This window comes from Caloenas nicobarica, chromosome 19, assembly GCF_036013445.1.
Source record: "Caloenas nicobarica isolate bCalNic1 chromosome 19, bCalNic1.hap1, whole genome shotgun sequence".
NCBI classification, from domain to species: Eukaryota; Metazoa; Chordata; class Aves; order Columbiformes; family Columbidae; genus Caloenas; species Caloenas nicobarica.
The window spans coordinates 2,633,156-2,655,672 of NC_088263.1; the positions used below are offsets into that span (position 1 = coordinate 2,633,156).

General features: G+C 54.8%; 1 protein-coding gene across 1 annotated transcript in view; it reads left to right on the forward strand.

The window, feature by feature from the left end:
- Nucleotides 1-22,467, forward strand: part of ARRDC1 (arrestin domain containing 1) — a 34,542-nt gene extending 12,075 nt beyond the window's left edge. Inside the window, exons 2-8 of the mRNA XM_065648836.1 lie at nt 4,024-4,134; nt 16,753-16,803; nt 17,305-17,459; nt 17,945-18,127; nt 18,489-18,665; nt 19,307-19,718; nt 20,623-22,467. Of these exons, the coding sequence (XP_065504908.1) occupies nt 4,024-4,134; nt 16,753-16,803; nt 17,305-17,459; nt 17,945-18,127; nt 18,489-18,665; nt 19,307-19,718; nt 20,623-20,687 (1,154 nt within the window). The 3' untranslated portion in view covers nt 20,688-22,467. The remainder of the gene's footprint in view (nt 1-4,023; nt 4,135-16,752; nt 16,804-17,304; nt 17,460-17,944; nt 18,128-18,488; nt 18,666-19,306; nt 19,719-20,622) is intronic.
- Nucleotides 22,468-22,517: the final 50 nt, after the last annotated feature.

Genomic DNA, 22,517 nt, shown 5'->3' on the forward strand with positions numbered 1-22,517 from the left:
TTCCAGCGTTTGGCACGTGCTGTAGCACGTTGCTGGAGATGTGTCTGGCTGGATGCAAAGCTGCCGCTTCCTTGAATCCCTGGGGGACTGCAGGGGTGAAGGGCTCTTGTCTTCTGCGTGGCTTTGTAATTTGTTTCTTCTCTGCTTACTGCTCTTTGCCTCCCCCTTCCACTTTCTATACATTTTTTTGATTTTTTTTTTTCTGTATTTATTCAAAGCAGCCTTGGTAAACAGGGAGCAGGAGCGTGGTAGCTGGGACCACTGGTAGCACTGGGTTCTAGAAGCATTTTTAATGGGTTTTGAATAACTGGAACTGGCCTGTTCTGATGTAGAAACTTTTCTTTTTTGCTCTATCTGCAGCTTGGCACAGAGATTTCCTTGGAAAGGCTCACACTGCGCATTTCGTTCTCTGACAGTCAGGCTGACAAGCTTCGCACCTCAGGTGGCTCCAGTTGCAGCAGCTCTGATGGTGCTGGTTTGCCAGACCTGTCCCGCCAACACTGTTTTGAGCTTGCAGCTGCCCCCAGCACCACATCCCTGAGTTATGCCTGTCATCTGTCCCTGTCCCTACTCCTGCATGTGAACAGGAGCCCGTACATGACAGTTGGGCAAGTCCCCAGTATCTGCCCCTGGGGTGCTCGTGGAGAGGCTGAATTCATGGTTAGCTGCTCCAAAACCTGGTTAGGAATAACATAAATGGTTTGACGTGTTGAACCAGCTGTCTCTGAAACCTCCTAGATAACCTGGGGGGAACAAGAGCCCTGAAGCTGCTGGATTTTCCTGCAGGGCTTGTTCTGTGGCTGCGGGGATGAAATGGGGGGGCTCTGTGGCTGCCCTGGACCTACTGCCTCAGCATCACCCTCCCTCTGAGTACCTGGGGATCTCATTGGATCTCCTGGATCTCTCCAGGAGCCTGGTGATGAGCTCGGACATGCTATCCCCGTATCCAGCCACAGCCCCGCTCCCACCCATGGGGCGATGTGTCTGCTCAGAGCTGTCGTCGGTCCCATTTCTCCCCCAGTGAGGCGGGGGGAACTCATGTTGCTGGAGTAGGTTGGAGAAGATGCTCTGTAACAAATCCTGTGCCACCTGAACTGCTCCAAGGCTTGTCCTGCATCTAGTGACTTGGTAATGCTACACTGAGAGCTTTGGAGAGCATAGAGGAAAGGGAAGAGTTTCTCCATTGCTGTGAAATTGCCTTCAAGCTTTTCAGCTTGAAATGTTTCTTTCTGCCTCTTGTGTTGCCCTCACGCAGCTGGAACGGCGGCCTTCTCCAGCCACATTCCTGGCCCTCGCTGGGACACAGGACAGGGATGCCCCAGAGCTGTCCCTCCAGGATCCCTCCTCCGTAGGCACAGGCTGGCTGTGGCCACACCAGTTTGGGATGTTGGTGGTTAATTGAGAAGCCTTGGAGCTGACAGCTCCTGCATCTATGATGGAGAACTCATTAGTTAGCTGCAGTGAGACTTTTAGATGCCGTCAGATTTTAGCCCCAATGGTGGATTATAGAGGGATCCACCATTGCAGCAGGGACCACGAGCCAAGGGTTAGCTCTGAGTGTCAGGCTGAAACTCACTGCCTTTGGCTGCTGAGGCTCCGTCTCCTGTGGAAAGGGAGGTGGGCCAGAGTGTGTACGTGCTCGAACATGCCCACCCACCCGTCTCCCAGGAGCGGGAGTGCCTCAGCACCGCAATGCAGCAAGCGGGCTCGAATTAAAGACCATCATCCCCATATCTGGGTGTTGCAGCAGATGGTGGTGATCTACAACCTTCTGTGGTGAACGGAGGCTGAGGGGGAGCCTGTTCAGGGGCTGTTGCTCCTGAAGGATGTGGATGTTCTCCAGTTCTTGGTTGGGTTTTTCTTGCTCACATCTCCTGTGTGAAAACGTGGGAGTGGAGCGGTTGAGTCTGGGCTTGGTTTGACTCGAGCCATCCAAGTTATCTAGGCTACCTTGGAGAGGAACGGGGTTGTTGTGAGCCCAGAGATGTGACCTTATGCCCAGGTTGGGACCATGAGAGCTGGTACCAACGCCTGGGTACGCAGGATCCCACCCTGCTAAAACCGCTCCCTCCTCCTTCTGATGCTGAAACCCCTACGTGGTTTTGGCTCTGCCATCTGGCAAAAGAGAGGGTTGGATGTCACCCGGGGGTGTGCAGGGGGTTCAGTGTGATGGTTTGCTTCTGCGGGGAGGGACCTGTGTCTGCTCACATTAGGTGTGCCAGGGTGTGGGCAGCTCTCCTGTGTGTTCTCCTGCCTTGGAGGTGCTGATGCACATTGCAGGCACAAACGAGCGAGCTCATGTATTGATGTCTGGTTAATGAGAGTTGGCATCTGGAGCTGCTTATCCTTTGCCCTTGAGAATAAAACAGCACTTTGACTGCAATGGGCTCTGGTGTTCAAAGTCACAGTCGGGCTGTGAAGCTATGACGGGAGATCTGATGGCGGGGAGGCTGTTCTTTGTTGTGGGATTAGAGACTTTTAGCCCCGAGGAGCCCATTCCACCTGAATGCGCATAGCAAAGCACCGCTAAGGGGGCTGGGGTAAGAACTGTGCATTCCCTCTGCAGAGAGGGCTGGATTTGGGGTTTTCTTCACCCCATCTTGAGGCAGTGTGGAGGACACGGTCACGCTGGCTGGGCAGGTGCTCTGGAGAGCTGTTTGGGGTGGCTGCCAGCAGCATCGTTTGCAGTCCTCGGTGTTTGGATAGATGGGTGGAGGTGGTGAGATCAGCGTGGCTGGGAAGGCTGGTGGAGCGGGGACGGGGAGAGCTCTTGAGCCAACACAAACTGGCCACCTGCCTCCCAGGGAGATGCTTCCTGCGAGACGTGGCTTCAATACAGGGGAGCAGGTGGGTGAAACGGGGAAAGAGTCTGTCTAGTAGTTCCTGCCACCTTCCTGCCAGCAGAACTATTCACTTCACAAGTTTGGTGAGGGAGTTCTGTGGGATCCATTGAAGCTTTTGCAAAACCTGGTGAGAATCAGGATGGGAGATGTTCAGGCTGGGACAACCCTGAAAGCCCAGTTTGTTCTGCGGTAGCTCTGCCTGCATCCTCTCTGCGTGGGGTTAGCACTGCAGATCATCTGCTGTGCAGCAGGGCCGGTTTGTCTTGCTGCTCTGTCTCTGTGGTCCAGTGTCAACATCAGAGCTTGCTTTCAACCTGCCTGCTGTGAATTGGCCAGGACTAATTGCAGAGGTCTTGTGAGTAGCTGTGCTGAAGGCCACGTAGCTCATCTGAAAGCCGTGCTGCAGGGTGAGCTTCTGGGGTGACTTTCCCAAGGCAAGGCACAAACATAGCTCAAATTACTCTCCTTGCTTTGTGAGGGTCAGGTGGCATCTTGGATGCTTCCACACCTTGCTCTGCAGCTTTGCCATGAGCCCTGTGTGTCTAACAGGAGGAGGAAGCCGCTCAAAAGTGATCTGTGGCTGCTGAGAAGCAACGTACGTATCAAAGATGATCAGAAGTCCTAATGCAGGACAAGCATTAATGGGCACAGTGCTTCTGCTGTGCTCCACTGAAGTAGAGACTGACCCTGGGACGTGGGGACAGGTTCCCAAGGACTGGGGATGTCCGTGAGGGTTGTTCATGTTGCACTGGAGGGTCCAGCTTGCTGCTGCTGCTGCGGACAGGGCCATACACCTTGTTTAGCTGGCTAACGGGCTTGCGCCGAACATGCCTCTCCTCCCAGGCTTGGTGGAAGAGGATATTGCTTCGTTTGGGAGAAGGGTTACCTGTCAGGGAGCTGAAATCTCTGCCGTTAAGGCCTTTCACAGTGCAAGGCGGCCAGCTTGAGGACTTCAGTGGTGATAACAGCTGGGAGTAGCACTGGGCTAGCAGTGCTGAGACTAAGGGGAAAACGTGCTTTTGAAATCAAAGTGTGACCTGATTCCTTTGCCCTGTTTTTCTACCCCGTGTGTGTTTTCATGAGGCACTGCTCCTGCACAAGTCCACACGGTACCTGAAGGAAGTCTGAATGCGAGGTTTTGCTTTCTCCCAGTGCTTACGTGCGTGCTTTCTCTCACCAGCCATCAAGGTGAGCTGCGTTGGATCCTGCGGGGTGTCTAACAAGATCAATGACACAGCGTGGACCGTGGAGGAGCAGTACTTCAACAGCACGCTGTCCCTGGCAGACAAAGGTAAGGTCCACAAAGACGTGGTGGAGATCTGGGATTCAGAGATGGTCTGCAGAAGTGTGTCACCAAGACTTCAGCGTCTTCCAGATGTGCGGTACCCCTTCACGGGCTGCCTTGGCCTGTGCACAGGGGATGGGGGCCAATATTAGAGACTACAAGAGCTTAGAATGAGCTGTGCAGAGATGCATCCTGAAGAGCTGCAGAACGTGGCAGCCACCCTGTGAACACTGCTCGCGTATCCTCTGGCTGTGGTCTGCATGAAACGGGGCTGCTGGCAGTGACTTCTGTGCTGTTTTGAGGCCCTGTGGGTTCACCTGGCTCCGCTTCCTATGCGTGTTGTGGTCACAAAACACCGATCGAAGCTGATTGACAGAAGCCAGTTGCAGACCAGGAGTAGTTGGTGTTAAAAGGGATGTGGAGACATCACTTCTCCTCCAGGAGAAAGTTTGGTTTCACGTTAGAACAGCCTGGGACAGTTACCACCATTCCCTCCGCAAGCCGAGATGCCCAGAGATAGTGACGGGGTTGTGTTATCCCGAGGGGTAAAGTGACACCGGCAGCCTTTGGGGGATCTGGGCTGGGATGAATGCTGTCTTTCTGCTGTTAAATAGGTCAGCCTTAGCACAAATAATTCATGCTGTGCCCTGGCTCCTGTTGAAATCAAGACGTGCCAGGATTCACCTGCTGAAGGCAGTGGCTGTAGCAGTGACTGAAAGCCCAGGTTAGCAGGAGCTCGGCTCTCTGGTGCTGCTTTATCCAATAACAGGAAGCGGGTAAAGCCAAAGTGGCAGTTTCTGTTGGCTCAGCAATTTTTCGAGCAGAGCTTTTAGCGTTGAGGGGAGACTGACCTCATCCTCCAGCAACTGGAGAGAGTGCTGCTTGCTCTCGGGTGCTGGCGAAGGCAGACGGCTGGCTGGCTCGCCCCTCGCCTTGGCTCGTAGCCCGGGGGCTGCAGTTGGAGGTGAACTGCCTGGGAGGGCAGCGAGAAATGTTCCTGCCTGGTTTTGGATGTGGCGCTGAGCACAGCCAGAGTGCCCAGTTGTGAACGGCACGGTAGCAAAATCCCAGACGCTTTATAAGGTGCTGCAGACTGTTGAGCTGAGCTGGGAGCTGGAGGCTGCGAACGCTTGTGGACTTTGGAGAGGTTTAAACCTGCAACTGCACTGAAAAATGCACCTTCCAACTTTTGTTTCTAGTATTTAATGATTCAAGGGAGAGCTGCGATATTGTGGTCAGTTTTGTCCCGGTAAAGCTGAGCAGTGCCAAAGCCAACCAGGAGACAAGAGGGGGAAGAGGTGGATGTGCTGTTTGTTTTGCAGCCCCTAGGAGATTTTGATCCCGCTTCAGCAGTCGGTTCTTGTGAGGTTGCCCTTGGAAGCCCTCCCCTTGACAACTGGGACCAGTGCAGACTGGGAAGGATGGAAGGAAAATGCATTGATGGCTACACGCTTTCGCGGCTGTGAAGTGTCCACTTTGAAGGCCTGAATTCCAAAGACAGCCAAAATTTGATATTCTCAGTTCTTAAGCTGTTCATAGAAAGCCCCAGTCTTTTGGCTCTTAATTTTCTGAGACCCAGACTCTTGCATATTGCCCAGTGCAGCGCTGGTATCTGTCACCGCCGCTGTTGCAGACTGTGCCAGCCCGAGCCGTGAGCCAGGGCCGGGGTGGGTGCTGGAGCCGCTCACGGAGCTGGCAGCTGCCCAGCCGTGTGCCTGGGGCGTGACGGGGACAAAACGGGCCAGCCGACATCTTCCAGAGCTACCGCAGCTCCGGGCAAGGAATAATAGTGCATGATTTATCAGAGATGTAATGAATTGAACGGAAAATCTGTCCTGCAGGATGGCAGAGTCCTGCGCTCCAGAGCTGAGCTGTGTTGTGGTGTCGTTACTGTCCTGTCTTGCAAAGCTATAGTGCAGTTATGGGGAAAGGCTGCTCCCAGCAGCACGCCAGGTACTCACCATCACTGACCTGTGCTTTTTGTGTCAATGTGGACACAACCACTGGGAGCTCTCGGCCTCCGGCTGCCCGCTGCCGGGAAGCAGATAAGGAGAGGACGAGTGGTCCCTGCATGTGAGATCGCAGCCAAGGACAGAGCTCGTGGAGCATTTTCTCTTTGTGCCACTGGTGTAAGCTCAGGAATTATTATCCTGGACTTGCCGTGTTGGTCCCATTCCCTTCCTCCCGTTCACTGAGGAGGCAGGGGAGCGAGCGATGAGACATGGGTGGGAGAGGGCAGCGTCGATGATGGTTTTGGACCCAAGTCCTCCCCCAGAGATGGCTTTGCAACCGTCCCTTGGAACTGCTGCTCTGGCCTGTGCGGATATGGAAACAAAAGCCCCGGGGGCTGGCAGCGCTCCAGCCTGCGGCACGGGGAAGCGAGATAACTCTCTGCTGTCACAGCCCTCGCCATGACATTGATGCATGTCTGGGCTGGCAGAGCAGCGGGGAAGCTGGGCTGTTCCTCCACGTCTGTCTGTCTGTCTGCTCCGACGGGGTTGCTGGCAGCGCGGTGTCCGGGCACGGCACAGCCCTGCAGCAGCAGGGGTTCGCCAGGGGAGTCGTGTGGTGGACAAGAGCAGCAGAGGAAGGGCCTCAGTGCTGACTCAGCCGCGGTGTTTTTAGGCTCCCCAGGAATAGCTCTCAGCTGCTCCGGCCTTTCCTGAGCGGAGTGTGAAGGAGTTTTGGGCAGAAAGACCGTCCCTGGGTGCCTGCTCTGCCTAGAGCAGAGCTGTCCCTTTCCCTGCGGCTCTGGAAAAGAGCGTTTGGCAGGAACAGGTTGCTCCGGTGTCCAGTGGCAAAGCAGTTAGAGGTGCAGGTGCCTCTCAGGAGATGCACCCAGTGCTCATGGGTGCTCCCCTGGGTGCCTCCCTGCAGGTCTGACGCCCATCTGGGTGGGGAAACTGAGGCAGGCTGTGCTCCTGGCTCTAGTGACATGGATATTGAGTTGTGCTGTGTGCGCTGATGGGTGACGGCAGGAGCCCAGGGTGCGGGTGAGTTACGGGAGTTGGAAGCGTTCCTGAGCAAGCCCGGTCACCAGCACATAAGTCCTTCCCTGGCCAGTGTCGCACAGCTGCAGGCAAGAAGTATCGGACACCTTGAGCAAAGGTTACTGCGGCTGCGGACAGATACTGCGGTGGTGCATGGAACGGTCCTGCCATTTGGGTAAAAACAGGGAGAAACCTTCAGGTGAGGGCTGGCCGTGTCCCCCTATTCCTTCTCACACCCTGAAAAGGAAAGAGCAGGAGGGCAGGCAGGGACCACGCGGGCCCGTGGATGGGGTGGAGGGGCTGCCTGTCTGCGGTGCTGCAGGAGCATCACACCCACCGAGGGGGATGTCATCTCCTGGCAGCACAAATGGAAAATGGATGGAGGAAGGGGAGGATGAAAAATAGATGAAGGGGAGGAATTTGCTTCTGCCTTGGAGGACTCTTCTGTTCTTGTGTCCCCCCTTACAGCAGCACTGTTACCTCTCCTTTTTGAACCATGCGTTAAAAAACAAGGCAAGGGGGAGCAGCCTGTCCTTGCGGCAGAGGGTGACTCCAAGTTCTGGCAGAGGGCACGTCCAGCCCGATAGCATTGGCTGTGGTTGAGGGAGGATCCCAGGTGTCCCCAAGGCCACACAGCCAATGTGTCTCTGTCTTGCCTGTCCCTGGTGAGTGGTTTGTGCCCCGGCAGGGCCACAGCAGGGCTGGCACCTGGGGGGACCATGCAGGGGGGCAGGATCAGCCTGAAAAACAACCCACCTCATGCTCTCCCTACCCACATCCTGAGCAGTGACTTTAAAAAAGAGCGAGCCCTGGTGTTTTGAGGACAAGTGACAGGAAGGGAAGAGGTTTGCAAAACTATCAAGGCTTGAATTGCTCTTTAAGCATCTAAGAGCAACTCTGCACTTCTCCAGCCACACACCTTTTTGTTGAAACAAGTGAGGGAGCAGCTCATCTGTAGCATCAGCTGTTGCTTGTATTACATGCTGTTTGGGGTTTTTTTAAGGGTATGCATAGCATGAGAAAGGAGTCAGGCCCTGAAATAACCCAGATGCCCGCTTTGCAATGTAAGGCACTCATTTAAGGCACTGGCCTCACCCTTCATTTCCCTTCTCGCCCCTCCTGGGAGCAGCACCCAGGGTGCAGAGGGCTCAGCCTTCCCGCTGGAGCATCCGCAGGTTGGTGACTGGTTTTTTTGCTGCCGAGGACCCTGCTCGTGTCCGTGCTTGTCTGGACAAGCTGGAGGCACCGTGAGCTGCTGGGGGACGGCGCAGGGTCAGTGCTGTAGCCTTGGCAATGACACACAGGCCAGCGGTTTAATGAACTCGGCTTCTTTACATAAAAGCTGCTGGAAAGTGCCAAATGTACCAGCCGGTTGGAAGCCTGTGGCTGCCGTTTGCTGGAGGACATGGTGCAGCGCCGGGGAGCTCGCTCAGTCCAAGGGCAGCTCTCAGGGGAGACTCATTTGCCTTCCGGAGGGGAGGCCAAAGGGGGATTTGCTTTTCCCACTCAGCCTGGGTTTGACTTGGACACTTGCCCCCTGGTGCTGGTTTTTCTTGGGTCGTCTTTTTGCAAAGAAATGCAATAGGGGTGGGAGGAACCTTGCAAGTAGGGGGGTGTTGGGTTTCTGTAGGTGTCAGTGGTGCAGGAGATCAAGTACAGCAGTTGGAGCGAGCACAAAATAGCACCGCTTGTACCCGCTGCTCTCAAAGAGATGCTTCTCTTGAGCCAGTATAATGGAGTAATTCAGCTCCGCAGAGGCCGCCCCCCCTCTCCCCCTCCCCTGCTGCAGCTCTGCCCGTATCCAGGAGCAGGTCCATCCTGTGCCTGTCCCCGCACGGGGCTGTTTTCTTTGCACACCCTGTATCTCCGACTGCACGCACAGCTCTTGCCCTGTGGATGGGTTGTGCATGCAAAGACAGACTTTTTTTCTGTTCCCTTTAAATCCTGCTTGTACCTGAGTTGAACCCGTGCGGGGAACTGGCTCTAATTTCCAGCTGACCTTACATTTGGCAGCTTGTTAGTTAGCTAGAAGGCACTGCAGGGAATTCCTGGCTGCTCCATGCACTTCCTTTGCTGGCAGGCTTCTTGCACAAAGAGCTAACAAGGGGCAGCTGTACATCACCTCTTCCCTGGGGTGGTTCTCTGCCTGCCTGGCACAACACATTCGTAGCCAACAGTGGGCACAGGGCACTGATCCTGTCTTCTAGCTGGATTTAGAAAGCTTAGTGACCTGCCTAAGCAGTCTTTGAGGACGTGGGTCTCTGGTTCTGTGCTCAGGAATCGCTCTGCAAGCAGGAGGTGGGGAAGCAGTGGGTGATGCTCCTGGGCAGCCCCTGGCCAGGTGGGAGCAATTACAGATGTGCTCCTGGCCACGTTGTGCTGCTGGGTTCAGGACCAGAAACTGCAGGTTCAGCCCAGGAAAACCGTGTGGAAGGAGCTGTAATTGCCTTGGGTCACAGCAGCTTCCTCAGCACTTCCCACTTTCTCGCCTTAATAGATCACTGTTAATCCTGAGTTGTTTTGCAGCGTTGCTTTACTGCCAGATCCTGCGTATTCACCGAAAATGTCACTTGAAAGGTGCTGATGCAGAGATCTGTAAGCGGCAGAGCCCGAGGCTCGGTGCTGGGCATTCTGGTGTGTTCTCTTCCTCAGTCTGTACCTCCCGTGTCCATCTTGGCAGCATTAACCGTATCGGGGCACAGGAGGTGGTTGATGCTGCGTGTTTGTGTGTGTGCAGATCCGCCGTGAGCGAGTTGCTGCTTTGAGCGTGGTGCCTGCTGGGGACTGTGCTCTGCCCTGCCGGTATGGCAGCTGTGATCGGGATGGGGAGCTCTCATTTCGGTAAAACTGAGTGGAGTCTTTCGTGGCAGGTCTGGCCGTGCTTGCTGGCAGGTGGCTTTTCTTCCTGTCGGCTGCTCCTTCTGAGGCACCTGCATCTGCTGCAGGGATGGCACCAGCAAATGTGCGTGTTTACCCTCATTTGTTGCAGTTTGTAATCCCGTGTATTAGCTTAATCCGCCAGAGACTGAGTTGGAGTCCTCCCGCTAAAATGGCAATGGCCTGGCATTGCCTGAAGTGCCCTGGCACTGGATAAATTAATGCCTCCCAGCTGATGTCTGTGGTACAGCCTCCGGTGAGCAAGAGCAGCTCTGACCTTTTTGCTTATCCCTAATACTCCATTTTTCTGGGCTACAAAGGTGGATGAAGAGAGACAGAGGAGGGCAGGGGCGAGCAGGGTGATGTCCTGGCTGTCAGGACTGCAGCAAGAGGGACGGTTCTTTCAGGAGCTGGAGGATCGGTACCTGCAGCACAGGGCAGTGCCTGGTTCTCCACCCGAAAGTGCAAAACACAAACCTGCTGCTTTCCTGCTCTCTGCTTGGAGAGCCTGGAAAGGAGAGTACCCGAGCTGTGCACCAGCAGCACTGGTATCAGTTTAATTCAGCACCTTCAGAGGAGCTCTCCTTCCCCAGAGGAGCATGAGGGCTGATTTTAGGCAGCAGAAAGGCTATACTGCTATGAGCAATGGGCCAGCAGGCACCAGGTAGCTTTCCATACTACGTGATTTGGCCAGCACAGTTAATGCGTCACTCGCTAAGTAGCCAGAGAAATTGCCATATGGTGGGGCCTGCTGTTCCTCCACTAGACCCAAAAACTCCATGTACTCCGCAGGCACACTTTGTTCCTACTGTAGAGCAGCAGGAGGGAGCAAAACCCCCTGCCTCTGCCTGCGGCACCGGCCCAGAGAGCTGGAGGTCAGGGCAGCAGCCCCGGTCCAGCCGTTCCCCAGCTCCTGTGCATGGGGTGCAGGGACACCTTCCAGGTTCCTGGTTGTGGCTATGGAGCAAATGACACCGTCCTCTATGGGGGATGGAGGGAGCGATACACAGAATATTCATCTTTTTTTGCCCTAGGCTAGCCATGACCACAGTGCAGTGTGTGTTGTACCGCATGCTGCCCTTGCCTGGCCCTGCAAACTGCTGTGTGCTCAGAGGTCTGGACTCTCCCAGCGCACCAGAGCCTGGGATCTCACAGGGTAATAAGGCTCGGCTGAGGCCGTTGTGTTTGTGCATCGGTGACCGAGGCACCTCCCAACCCTTTTCTGGCTTCTCTTCCTCTGCCACCGACCTGGAGGTCCCGGCTGTGTTGGGGAAGGGATCAGCCTCACCCAGAGATGCTGTGACTGCCTGCGGCTTCCAGCCCAAACCCTTTCAGCACCCGAGCTGTGGCAGAGTAAGCTCGACTTGGATCATTTGTTTAGCAGCTTCACTACAGACGTGTGGTCATTTCTCCCACGTACAGTTGAGACAGTGTTGTGTTTTCCCATAGCAATGCTGTGGGGAGAGAACAGGGTGTCCAGTGGCAGGGTGGGCTCAGGGGTATGGTCAGCTCGAGCTTTGCATGGGAACTCCACACAACCCTGGGGAAAACCCGCTGATTTCTGTCCCTCTGCTGCACATCAGTGTGACCACAGGTGCCCTGAATGTTGTGGGACGGTGCTGCAGCACCAAGGTCTGTTGTGTCACATAGGGCTGGGCTCAGGGCTGTGTCCCCTGTCACTGGTGACGCTTTGCAGGGTCTGATGGTGCAGGGGAACCCAACTGGGCCCACGTTACCTCCCAGGGACCCGGCAGAGGACTCGATGTCAACCCTCTAGACCGAGGCGTTTCTGCACATGATGAGTCCTCCCAGTCCTCCACATTCACTGGTACAAGCGAACACCCCCCATCCCGGTGTGGAGTGGCTGTGCTGTGAACAGGAGAGTCTGTCTGCTTCCAGACAAATCTCCGCTGGATTCAGGGAAATCTCCAAGGTCGCTCTCCGCTGTGCATAGTAAGACAGCTCTTCCACGCTGTTGTGTTGTCGCTGCTCCTGCTGTCTGGGTTTGTTTTTTTTCTAGGCTGTCTGGTGCAGCAGCTCCAGGAATTTTTAGGGAGGATGTTTCCAAAGGCTGCATGGGGGCGGCTGATCTCTGCTGGCTTGGCTCATATCGGGAGGAACGGCTGGTGCAGGTACAGCCCCACAGCAGAACCCTGCTAATCCAGCTGCCTCTGCTGCCTAATGACTGTCTCAGGGTATTTTTAGCTGCGTGTAAACTTCAGGAAAAGCTTTTTGCAGCTGAGCACACTGTGGCCTTTGTTCAGACTTCAGGGAACGGGGAGGTAATGGCTCAGTGTGGCTGCGGTGGCTTGCACAGCCCTTTCCTCTCAGTGCATTTCCAAGCTGCTGCGTGGGGCTGTCGGAGACCCCTCGAGCGATGCTGAACTCCTGCTGACCTGCTCTTGCCTGTGTGCAGTCTGTGGCTTGCTTTAGCAAAGCTGGTTCAGGAGCAGCTCAGAACAGAGCTTTCAGAAAGTGCCGCCCCTCCCGGGTATCTGCATGTCAGGATGGCCATCAGGAAAAAACATCTCGCCTCTGCCTGCTGCCAAGAACCGTCTCTGTTGCAAAGCCGCTTTGCAGGTGGAATTAGCACATTAAATGTCCTGGATCTTTACTTGAAGCTCTCAGGCTGGAGGGACAGTGGCAGTGAGAGGCTTCCCGTGGGCTTTGTGTCCTGCTGGGGTTGCACAGCAGATGTGGCCGGGCGGGCAGAACAGCTCTGTGCTGTGCATGGTGTCGTGTCTCACCTGCCATGGTGCGGTGATCTCTCCAAGGTGCACACGTTACCCTGTCTTGCCGTGGTGGTGGCCGCAGAGAACAGGCAAGCGCTGTAATGTCCCTCTCAGGGAGCCGAGGTGGCTTTTGCTGCTGTTTTTCATGTGAGAGGTACCTGGGTTTTGGGGCAAGGTCAGACTGTGCCCTGCCTATGCTCACGGGGTGGCTGGGACAAGGCAAATTGCAGATGTTCCCCATTAAATCAAGACTAGTCAGCATTTGGAAATGAAAGCTCAGCTTTTAAGAGCAGAGTTGCCAGCTGGAGGGTACAAAACTAGTTGCCACCTCCCTTCCTGCTGTAAGGGAGCACTCGGTTTGGGACTCGCCAACTTTCCACCTGCCAAAGGCACCAGACACGTGGCAAAAGACCGAAATGGCTTTGTAATCCCAGGCAGGCTGGACATGGAGCCTCCGCTGTGTCTGTGCTGGAGGAGCTTCTGCCAGGAGGGGCAAGCAGGAGCCCGGGGAGCAACTCGGTGTGAGGTTACTGCAAAATATCTGCCTCTGCGGGCAGGACCTTGGCTGGCCTGTGGTCACTGCTGGTGCTCTGGATCCTGCCCGTACTTTCACGGGAGTCTCCTGTCTTGATCAGGATCATCTGTTTTTCTTCATCTTATTTTTATTAACCCTTGTCTCTGTAATAGCTCTGGCACTGAACTCCAACACCCTTTCTGCTTTCCGCACCAGCGGGTTTCTCGAAATGCCCCTTTGGGCTGCTGAGGTGCCTACAGCCAGGATTGGGGTCCCCAGCCGAACACGGGGCTGAGGGTGCTGCTGCTGCCCCTCCACCAGCAACCTGTCCAAACAGCTTCTGCACTTGCAATAAGGGCAAGAAATGCAAGCGTTCAGCTGGAAACTGGGGCTCTGCGAGCAAATGAAGCCACGTGCGGTGGCACCTGCACGTGCGGGTAGGACCTGGGTGCTCGGTCCAAGCTGCTGGAAAATTCCCTGTACATGGAGGATCTCAGGCATAAAGATGCTTCTCTCTGGGGCAAGGAGAGCGTGGGCTGGAAGGAGCAGGTCTGAAAACAAGAGCTACTGCTAATTGCCCGCAGCATCTCTCTGCTTAATGGAGTGGAGAGCAGAGCTTTCCCCGGCTCCCTGCTCGGCACAGGGCTGGGGTCGGCTCCTGTGGCCGTGAGCCGAGCCCTGCTGTGATGCTTTCAGTCTGTGTGAGCTGTGATGGGGCATGACTTCAGTCTGGGGAGCTGGTCTTGGAACTCATCACTGCCCAAGGAGGGCAGGAATGGCCTTTTCCAGCCCTTGTGGGCAGCTTGTCACAGGCAGGAGCTGCAGGAGGGATTTACAGGCTGTTCCCTGCCCTGCTGGGGTCACGGCAAGTCTGAGTGTCCTGTGAGCCAACAGGTCTCTGGGTTCTTGGGTTGGTGTGAGCTGTCAGGGTGCTCTACCTGACTAGTTCTCATCTGGTGACTTATTCAGAGGCTGGGCGACTTGTGTGGAACTTGCATCGGTGCCACCAAGTCACGTGGTGGCTCTGAGAGCTTGACTGTATCCTCAGCAGGTGATGCTGGCCGTGCGCGTCGCTGGGAGAGCTCCTGGCCTCGCTCGGTGCTGCCCTTAACCTTCAGGATCCCTGGGTTTCTGCAGGGGGCTGGAAACTGTGAACGTGAAGGCTCGCAGGTTCGTTGCCAGTCTGGCTTTCTGTTGGTGCGTGTGAGCTGGGCAGGAGCTTGGCCAAAATGACCTGTTAGGTCATGTCACCTGTAATGTAGAAGAGGGACTTTCATCTTGTGGGGTCTGTGGGCTCTTCCGAAGGGTCCTGGAAGGGCTGTGAAGTTTCACGCTCCTAACAGGAGACTTGAAATCACTGCCTGCGTGGTTATCTGGGGCTCTGCAGGTCACACAGCTGGGGAGTCTCCAGGTCTTGGTGGAAACTTGGTGGCCACTGAACTCCCTTCGGCATCATGGTGACAGGACTTGCTCCCTCTCCCTTCCAGATGGATCAAGTCCCCTTCCTGCACAGGAGAGCTGATGTATTCCAGTTTATCAATTTGCTTGCCAAAAGTACGGCTGGTAGGTATAAGATCAATGTTGAATGGTGCCTGATAAAAGGCAGAAACCCTCGGAGCAGCAAACAGGTGCTGGGCTAGTTGAGTCATTCATATCAGCCAGGCTTTACTCAGTAACCAACAAGCAAAGGCACCTGCTACGTCTCAAACTGCTCCTGTTAACCCAGCGAGTCTTCCCAAGAAGGGAGTAGGAGAAGCTGCCACATGGCCGTGCCTGGCCTGGCAGTCACCGGCTTTGTGCCTCCACCTGGTGACAAGACCAGGCGTTGCATTTTAGCCTCCATAATTCGGTTATATTTGGGTGACGGGTAGGGAAATCACCAGGGAGATGTTCAGGGTGGGCTGATGGGAATGAACAAATCTTGCTCCTCTCCGTAAGGACGAAGTGTATAAATAGACATCTGTTTGTTCTCTCCTGCCTTGCCTGTGTAGCGATACGCGATGGGATGCTCGGCATGTTATTTATTCTGCCCGCCTGTGCACTGCAGATAGGATGCACCTTAACTGGGGTGTCCCTGGGGCCCCGTGGGGTGCCCGAGCGAGTGGAGGGGCAGAGGTGCAGCTTTTCACGCCATGAAGGATGCACCGAGTCAAAACGCCGCCTCCCCTCCGCCTGCTGGGTCACAGTGTCAGCGGGGAGGGATTTACCCTTCTCTCTTCCCCGCTTCCCACATCACGTAATCCGCTTAATCCCCTGACGACAGGACTCTATTACTGCCAGTTCTGCGGAGCCAACGTTGCTAATGGGCAAGCTGTCTCCTCTGTCATGCATCAAGCAAAGAGCCAGCCAAATCTGGAGTCTTGGTACCTCCAGCAATGATCCTACAAAGCAGAATAATAAACACAGCTTGATTTGATAGCTATCCAGGTCTCCCCTTAGGACTGCTGCTTTAAAAACAAAACCTCTCTAGAATAATTTTGCTTGGAAGAGACCCTTAAGATCATCGAGTCCAACCATAACCTAACTCTAGCACTAAACCATGTTTACACATTTTTATCAAATGTGGATAAACCTTGATGCTTTTCTTACCCAAGGCAACTTTGGGAGCTGCCTGGTTTTACTGGGTCATGCTGCGGGTCCAGTTCAGCTGCTGTGGCTACTGGGAGGGAACTGGGAGCACTGGAGGGTGGATCAGCTCAGGAGGTCTGAGTTTGTAGCTGTTGTTTTAGCTGTGCACCAAGTCTCGGCCCTGATCTGCGCCCTCAAGGCCACCATTGCAGAGCTGGATGCAGTTGAAGAAAACTTGTATTGAGGTTTTAACATGTGGAAATGTTCTCCTTGGCTTCTGTTGTTTAAGCAGCTGGGCTGAGGTATTGCAGGGCCCTTCTTGGGACCAGAGGTGATTTAGGCCTGGGAGAGGGATCTCTGCTTCCAGCTCCTGAAGGCTGTGCGGTCCGTGTGGGGCTTGGTGTGTGGCCAAGGCTATAATAGTGACTTGATGCCCACCAGACCTCCATATCGCCCTCAGACGGTGCCTGGGCTTTCTTGCCTTCCCCCCGACTGGCTGCAGCCTACTTGAGGAAAGACACACAGCATCCCTTCTCCGTGCCCTGTGTCAGGAGTCTGGGACTAGCTGCTTGCTATGGCACCGGGATCCCTAAACCCTGCCCCAAACTACCTTATTTCTGGAGTATCTTCATGTAGACCCAGCCGTTGGGAACAGCGATTTCTCCTGTTGCAAGGGGACATGGGTGGCAGCAGGTGCTCAGGAGTTGGACTCTGTGGTCCTTGTGGGTCCCTTCCAACTCAGGTCATGCTACGATTCTATGGACTCCAACACTGCTCATTGGATCTGGAGGACAGGCACAGAGTTGCCCGGTGGGCTGAAGGCAGCTGAACAAGTTGGGTGCTGTTCCCCAGCTGATGGCCTCTTTCCAGAAGATCACATTCCGAAAATGCTGTTCCAAGGCAATGGCCGGTCCCACTCACCTTTGGTTCTTGTTTCCTGCAGGGGTCCTGCCAGCTGGAGAGCACAGCTTTCCCTTCCAGTTCCTGCTGCCAGGTATGATGCAGAGAAACACCCGTAGGCGCTTTTGCAGCCTCCGGAGCTGAGCTGGGCAGGATTTGGGAGGGATGGCAGAGCTGGCAGCTTGGCCAGAGACACTACGGGGAGCAGCAGAGGAGCTTAGACAAGCGGGTACGTTCTGCGTGGTGCAAAGCCGGGTCTGAACTGTGGCTGACGCCTCTCCAAGCGTGACCCAGGTGCGTGCAGGAGTCCTGGCTGGTGGGCAGCCACCCGTCCTGCACCCAGCACTCAGAGAGAGGGTCTCTGCTCTTGAATCCGTGGCTGCAGAGGGTCCCTTCTGCAAGGAGGTCACAGTGAGGTCTCTGAGTGGCTTTACTGTTCAGTCCCGAGTCTTTTTGGGGGATCTCCATCTCTGAGGTACTTGCAGGACTCTTTAGGTGAAGATAAAAAGCTGTGTAAAGAGACCATTTATTTCCAGTTCAGAGATGCTTGGCCTGACTCGGCCTTATGATCCTTTTCTTTCTCTCTCGACTCCAGCCTCTGCTCCTACATCATTTGAAGGTCCTTTTGGCAAGGTCCTCCATCAGGTGAAAGCTGTAATAGACACACCTCGCTTCTCCAAGGACTACAAATGCAACAAGATCTTCTACATTCTCTGCCCTCTCAACTTGAATGACATCCCTGACATTGAGGTAAGAACGAGGATCAGTATGGTGGGGAGGAGCCAAGGCTTCAGCACTTGTCCTTGTCACGCTTGCTGTCTGGGTGGCTGGACAACTCTGAGCGCATGTCCTACCTGTGCAAGAGCAGGACAAGGACTCCTGATCAGTCCTGCTTTGCCATCAGTCCCTGTTCCCAGGAGTTTTCTGACTCTGCCACATGTTGCTTTGAAATATTTAGGTGAATTTTCAGCACGCAGAGAGGTGTTTGCCAATAGCACCAGGTGCTTGTAGAGACCTGGGTTTGGGGAACTTGCTTTGGAGGGAAGAGCAACTAACAGGACAGCAAATCTGAGGGGATGGAGAAGTGAGACTTGTTGTCTGTGGCTGTGCTGTGTTGCTGGTTCGTTGTGTCCACTTAGACCAGATATTTCTGCTTGCTTGTTTTGAATTTGAGTGTTTTCCTGGGCGCTCTCTGACGCTCTTGAGCCAACATCTGTCTCTCTGCTGTCCTGCAGCAGCCCAACACTATGTCAGTCACCAAGAAGTTCAACTACAAGCTCGTGAAAAGTGGCAACATTATCCTGACCGCCACTTCGGATCTGAAAGGGTACATCGTGGGGCAAGCGATCCAGCTCCGCACTGACATAGAGAACAAATCGGGCCGGGACACCGGGGCTGTGGTGGCCAGTCTGCTCCAGGTAAGCATCCAAAAATGTGATTCTTCGGCTTGTGCTGGTACTTGACACCCCTGAGGCCTCTGTGAAACTGGGGCAGTTCTCAGCATAGTGTGCATCTACGCTACGTGTGCCTGGGAGCTGGTGGGGAGGAGTCCAGACCTCTGGCTAACTCTGTTTCTCTCTACCTTCCTGGGGAGAAAGGTGGCAGAACATCTCTTGCTTATACCAATTCAGTCTGTTGTGTAAGAATGGGTGATTCTGCCTTGCGATATGCACGTTAGGTTTGTCCTCATGTTTATATGACAAAGCAATTGAGTGGTTTTCCTAGACAGGAAACCCTTGGCAGTCTGTCATCTAACTGTGTTTTCTCCTGTCTGCACAGAAAGTGGCATATAAATCCAAGCGCTGGATTTACGACCTGAGGACCATCGCGGAGGTGGAAGGCTCAGGAGTGAAAGCCTGGAAACACGCAGAATGGAAGGAGCAGATCCTTGTTCCGGCACTGCCCCAGTCCATTCTGCAGGGCTGTAGCCTCATACATATCGACTACTACATCCAGGTGAGTACTTGGTGCTCTCAGGGAGCTCCAGTGGGCTGTGCTGCAACTTCCGTGCTGCCCTCAGCACAGGACACACATGGACCTGCTGGAGAGGGGCCAGAGGAGCCACAGGAATGATCCGAGGCTGGAACAGCTCTGCTGGGAGGACAGGCTGAGAGAGTTGGGGGGTTCAGCTGGAGAAGAGAAGCTCCGGGAGACCTTAGTGTGGCCTTTCCAGACTTAAAAGGGGCCGATGAGAAAGATGGGGACAGACTTTTTAGCAGGGCCTGTTGCGATAGGGCAAGGGGTGATGGTTTTAAACTAAAGGAGGGAGATTCAGGCTGGACACGAGCAAGTAATTGTTGCCCATGAGGGTGGTGAGAGCCTGGCCCAGGTTGGCCAGAGAGGTGGTGGCTGAACCATCCCTGGAGACATCCCAGGCCAGGCTGGACGGGGCTCTGAGCAACCTGAGCTGGTGCAGATGTCCCTGCTCATGGCAGGGGGGGCACTGGGGGAGCTGGGAAGGTCCCTTCAACCCAAACTGTAATATTCTATGATTCTGTGCTCCCTTCTGGGCTGAACTCCGTAGCCTTTGTACCAGGTGAACCTTCCCAGCGCAGTGTATAATGAAGACTATGCCACTGTTTTTCCTTCTCTTCCAGGTTTCCCTCAAGTCACCAGAGGTTTCCGTCACTCTCCCCATTTACATCGGTAACATTGCTGTGAACAGGGTGCCCCTGAGCCCCTCCCGCTCCATCCAGCACATCCCATCTGCAGTGGTACCCAGTGCCCCCCCGGAGGAAGAGGAGGCTGCCAGCGGTTACCACCCCATGGACAATGTCTCGATCCCCACCAAAAGCCATTCCCAGCAGCAGCCGTTCAGCTACGCTCCAGGACTGAGCTTCCAGGAGATACGGGTGGACTCAGAACAGACGGGCTCCCCAAACCATCCCACGCTCTGCCTGTCGACAGGAGCCACTGTCCCGTACTACGCCGAGGGGAATGTGGTGCCCGTCCCCACGGCCAGCTCTCTCATTTTGCCTCCGGAATACAGCACGTGGGGGTACCCGTACGGTGAGCAGCTGCTCCTCAGGTCTAAACGGGCTGGCAGCATCATAGGAAACGTCTCCTATGGCAAGAGTCTTTGCTAGCTGTGAGCTGGGTGGGAATGTAGGAGTGTCAGAGAGGATCATGAGATCTCCAGAGGCTAAAGCAGGCAGAGAGGAATCTCCTCTTACAGCTGTAAAAGCCGGCCAGCCGTTCCCACGTCTACACCCGTGCCTGCCCTGGGCTTGTCGTGAGAGGATCTCCCTGTTCTTAAACGAGCTTTCAGCCTCCCACTGATAGAAAAAACTTCTTGGCGTGTGGTGAGGCTGGTGGGAGCAGAGCCAGGAAAATGATGTAACTGAAATCTTCTGTTTGACTGGGAGTGGGTGCGCAGCTGGTCTGGAGACACGGGCTGTGCGGGCGGGACCTGAGAGACTGTCCAGGGCAGAAAACTTGGGGAAATCCCAGCAGGATGGATTCCTGCAGCCCTGCTTGTCCCAGGTGGCTGGGGTGGCAGGGAGCGGCAGTGTCTGTCAGCACAGTCCTACCCAAATGAACCCGTCTGTTAGCACTGGGGTAGTGAGACGCTCAATGTGTCACCTCAGCCCTGGCTCGGGGCACACGGAGCACGTGTCACCAGTGATCCGAAGGTGCTGGAGGACATGAGAATGCTCGTAAAAGAAGGGGAGAAACAGAACAGGACTTTGAGGTGCTCATTTTAACCCCTGTAGGCATCGGGATGGGCTTGGCTGCCTCAAATGTGCACACAAAACCCCTCTTTCTTTCAGTGGGGCCAGCTGTGGGGTGCTGGCAAGAGAGTGCCTGTGTGCACGGTGTGTCAGCAGCTTCACTCAGCACTGACGTACATCAACTGGGGTAAGGGAACCTCCCAAACACCCACCGTAACCATCTTCTTTCTTTTCCCGAGCAGAGGCGCCTCCGTCCTACGAGCAGAGCTGCAGCAGTGCCAACTCCAGCATCAGCAACGGCAACTAGCCGCCTCTGCTCCGAGTCCGCTGGCGCTGCGCACCCCGGGCGCCGCGGTTCGCCTGCCTACTGCAAAGTCTGGGACAGCACAAGGCGTCCTCTCATCTCTGTGGCTGCTTGGTGGGGTAAATGACACATCCCGGCCTGGGCTTTTTATATCTCTCTCTCAGAAAGGAGAGAGGGGGGAAAAAAACCAAAAAGGGCAGCCAGGGCAACCCATGTGTGTGTAGGAGAGGTCTGGGAAACCAAACCGTCTCCTGCTGCTGCACCGAGAACTGGTTTTGCCCCGGGGATGCCCGCTGCAGCAGCCTGTGTTTAAAGTACTGTAGTCAACACTAACTGCTTTACTATCAAAGCACCTGTGATGCCTTATCTGAAACGCTCCTGACTTGGCATGTCTCCTCTGTGGGTGAACGCTGGGCTGTGTGGACTTTCTCTTCTCTTTTAGGGGCCATGTGCTCTGCAGAAATGGTTTTGACAGCCCTTCCTCTTTGTCCTTATAGGTCCTAAGGGTAGCTGAAACAGGAAGTTTCTTGGAGTAAACAGGTTCGGAAGGTCAGGGACTTTTAAAAAGCCAAAAGCACAAGCCCTTGCTGTACCTGTGTTGTGGGGTGAGTGACTGGCAGCCTTTGGTCCTCTCTTGGTCCCCGCTGCCTGTGTGCAGTGAGAGCAGCAGGGAGCTCGCTGGGGTACCTGCTCATAACCCGAGAGGCCCTGGTGAGCTGCGCGGGGACAGCCCAGTGTCACCAGGGGGTGCCCACCAGCTTTTGGCCTTCTTCAGCAAGGGCAGCTTTTCGGAAGCCCTGTAGGAGAGATTCCATCCCTGCTCGCTGTTCGACTGCAGCGCCCGGGATGAACAATCTGGTTGGTCTGCAAGCGGGGGGACCCGATCCCCCGTGTCCCATCTCCCACCCCCGCAGGGCGCCCTCTCCATCCCAGCTGCCGCTGCCTTCGGCGGGCCAGAATTATGTGACAATCAAGTTAGAAAAGTCTGTCTGATGCTACCTCTGAATCTGCCCAAGGACCCTGTCCCTGGAGTCCCTTCCCTTGGGGACAACCCTCCCTCGAGGCTCATCCTGGCGTCTCGTCCAAGTCTGCGCTGCCGAGCCAGCGCACGAGGGGACATGTTCCCTCCACAAGCTGGTACCAATTTATCACTTGCCTCCTGAGCCCTCTCGAGCCAGAGCAGGATGGGAAAATGAGGGAGCGGGAACACAAACTGCTGCTCCTCGTTTGCCACCCGCGCTGGACCTGGCAGGTCGAGGGAAGAAGCTGGTGGATGTAAACCAACATATTTCTTTTGCGCTTTTTTCCCCCCCCACCTTGTTTAGCTTTTTTAGTATTGACTGCCCAAGCTGAGGAAACCACAAACCAGATACTTAAGAGCCTCAGGCATCCAACCACGGCAGAAATTGTGGACTGCAGAGCTTTGGCACCTGAGAACTGGTCTCTAGCTGCCTCATGCTGGGCAGGCAGTAGCCAATAAACCTGTCAGGAGCACACAGCCTCTGCACAGCCCTGGCAGGCAGCTGGGGACAAGCCCTGCTTTGCACTCTTTCTTTGCAAATGCTTTTTATTTTATTTTATTTTTTATTTTAAGTGTTGAACCGCTTTAAGGATAGTGTAGAGAAGGTGCCCTTCTGAGCAGTGCTGGCACAACATGCACCAATGTTGATAGAATGATTGTCGTTGTCCCTGAATATATATATATATATATGAGATGAAGTTTTGTTTTTAATGATTGAATTCATAAATACAAATTTTAATGCTGTATTTAATAAATTATTCTAAGAGAAATGCTGTGCTTTTTCATCCATTTCTGACGCTTATCCATGTGCC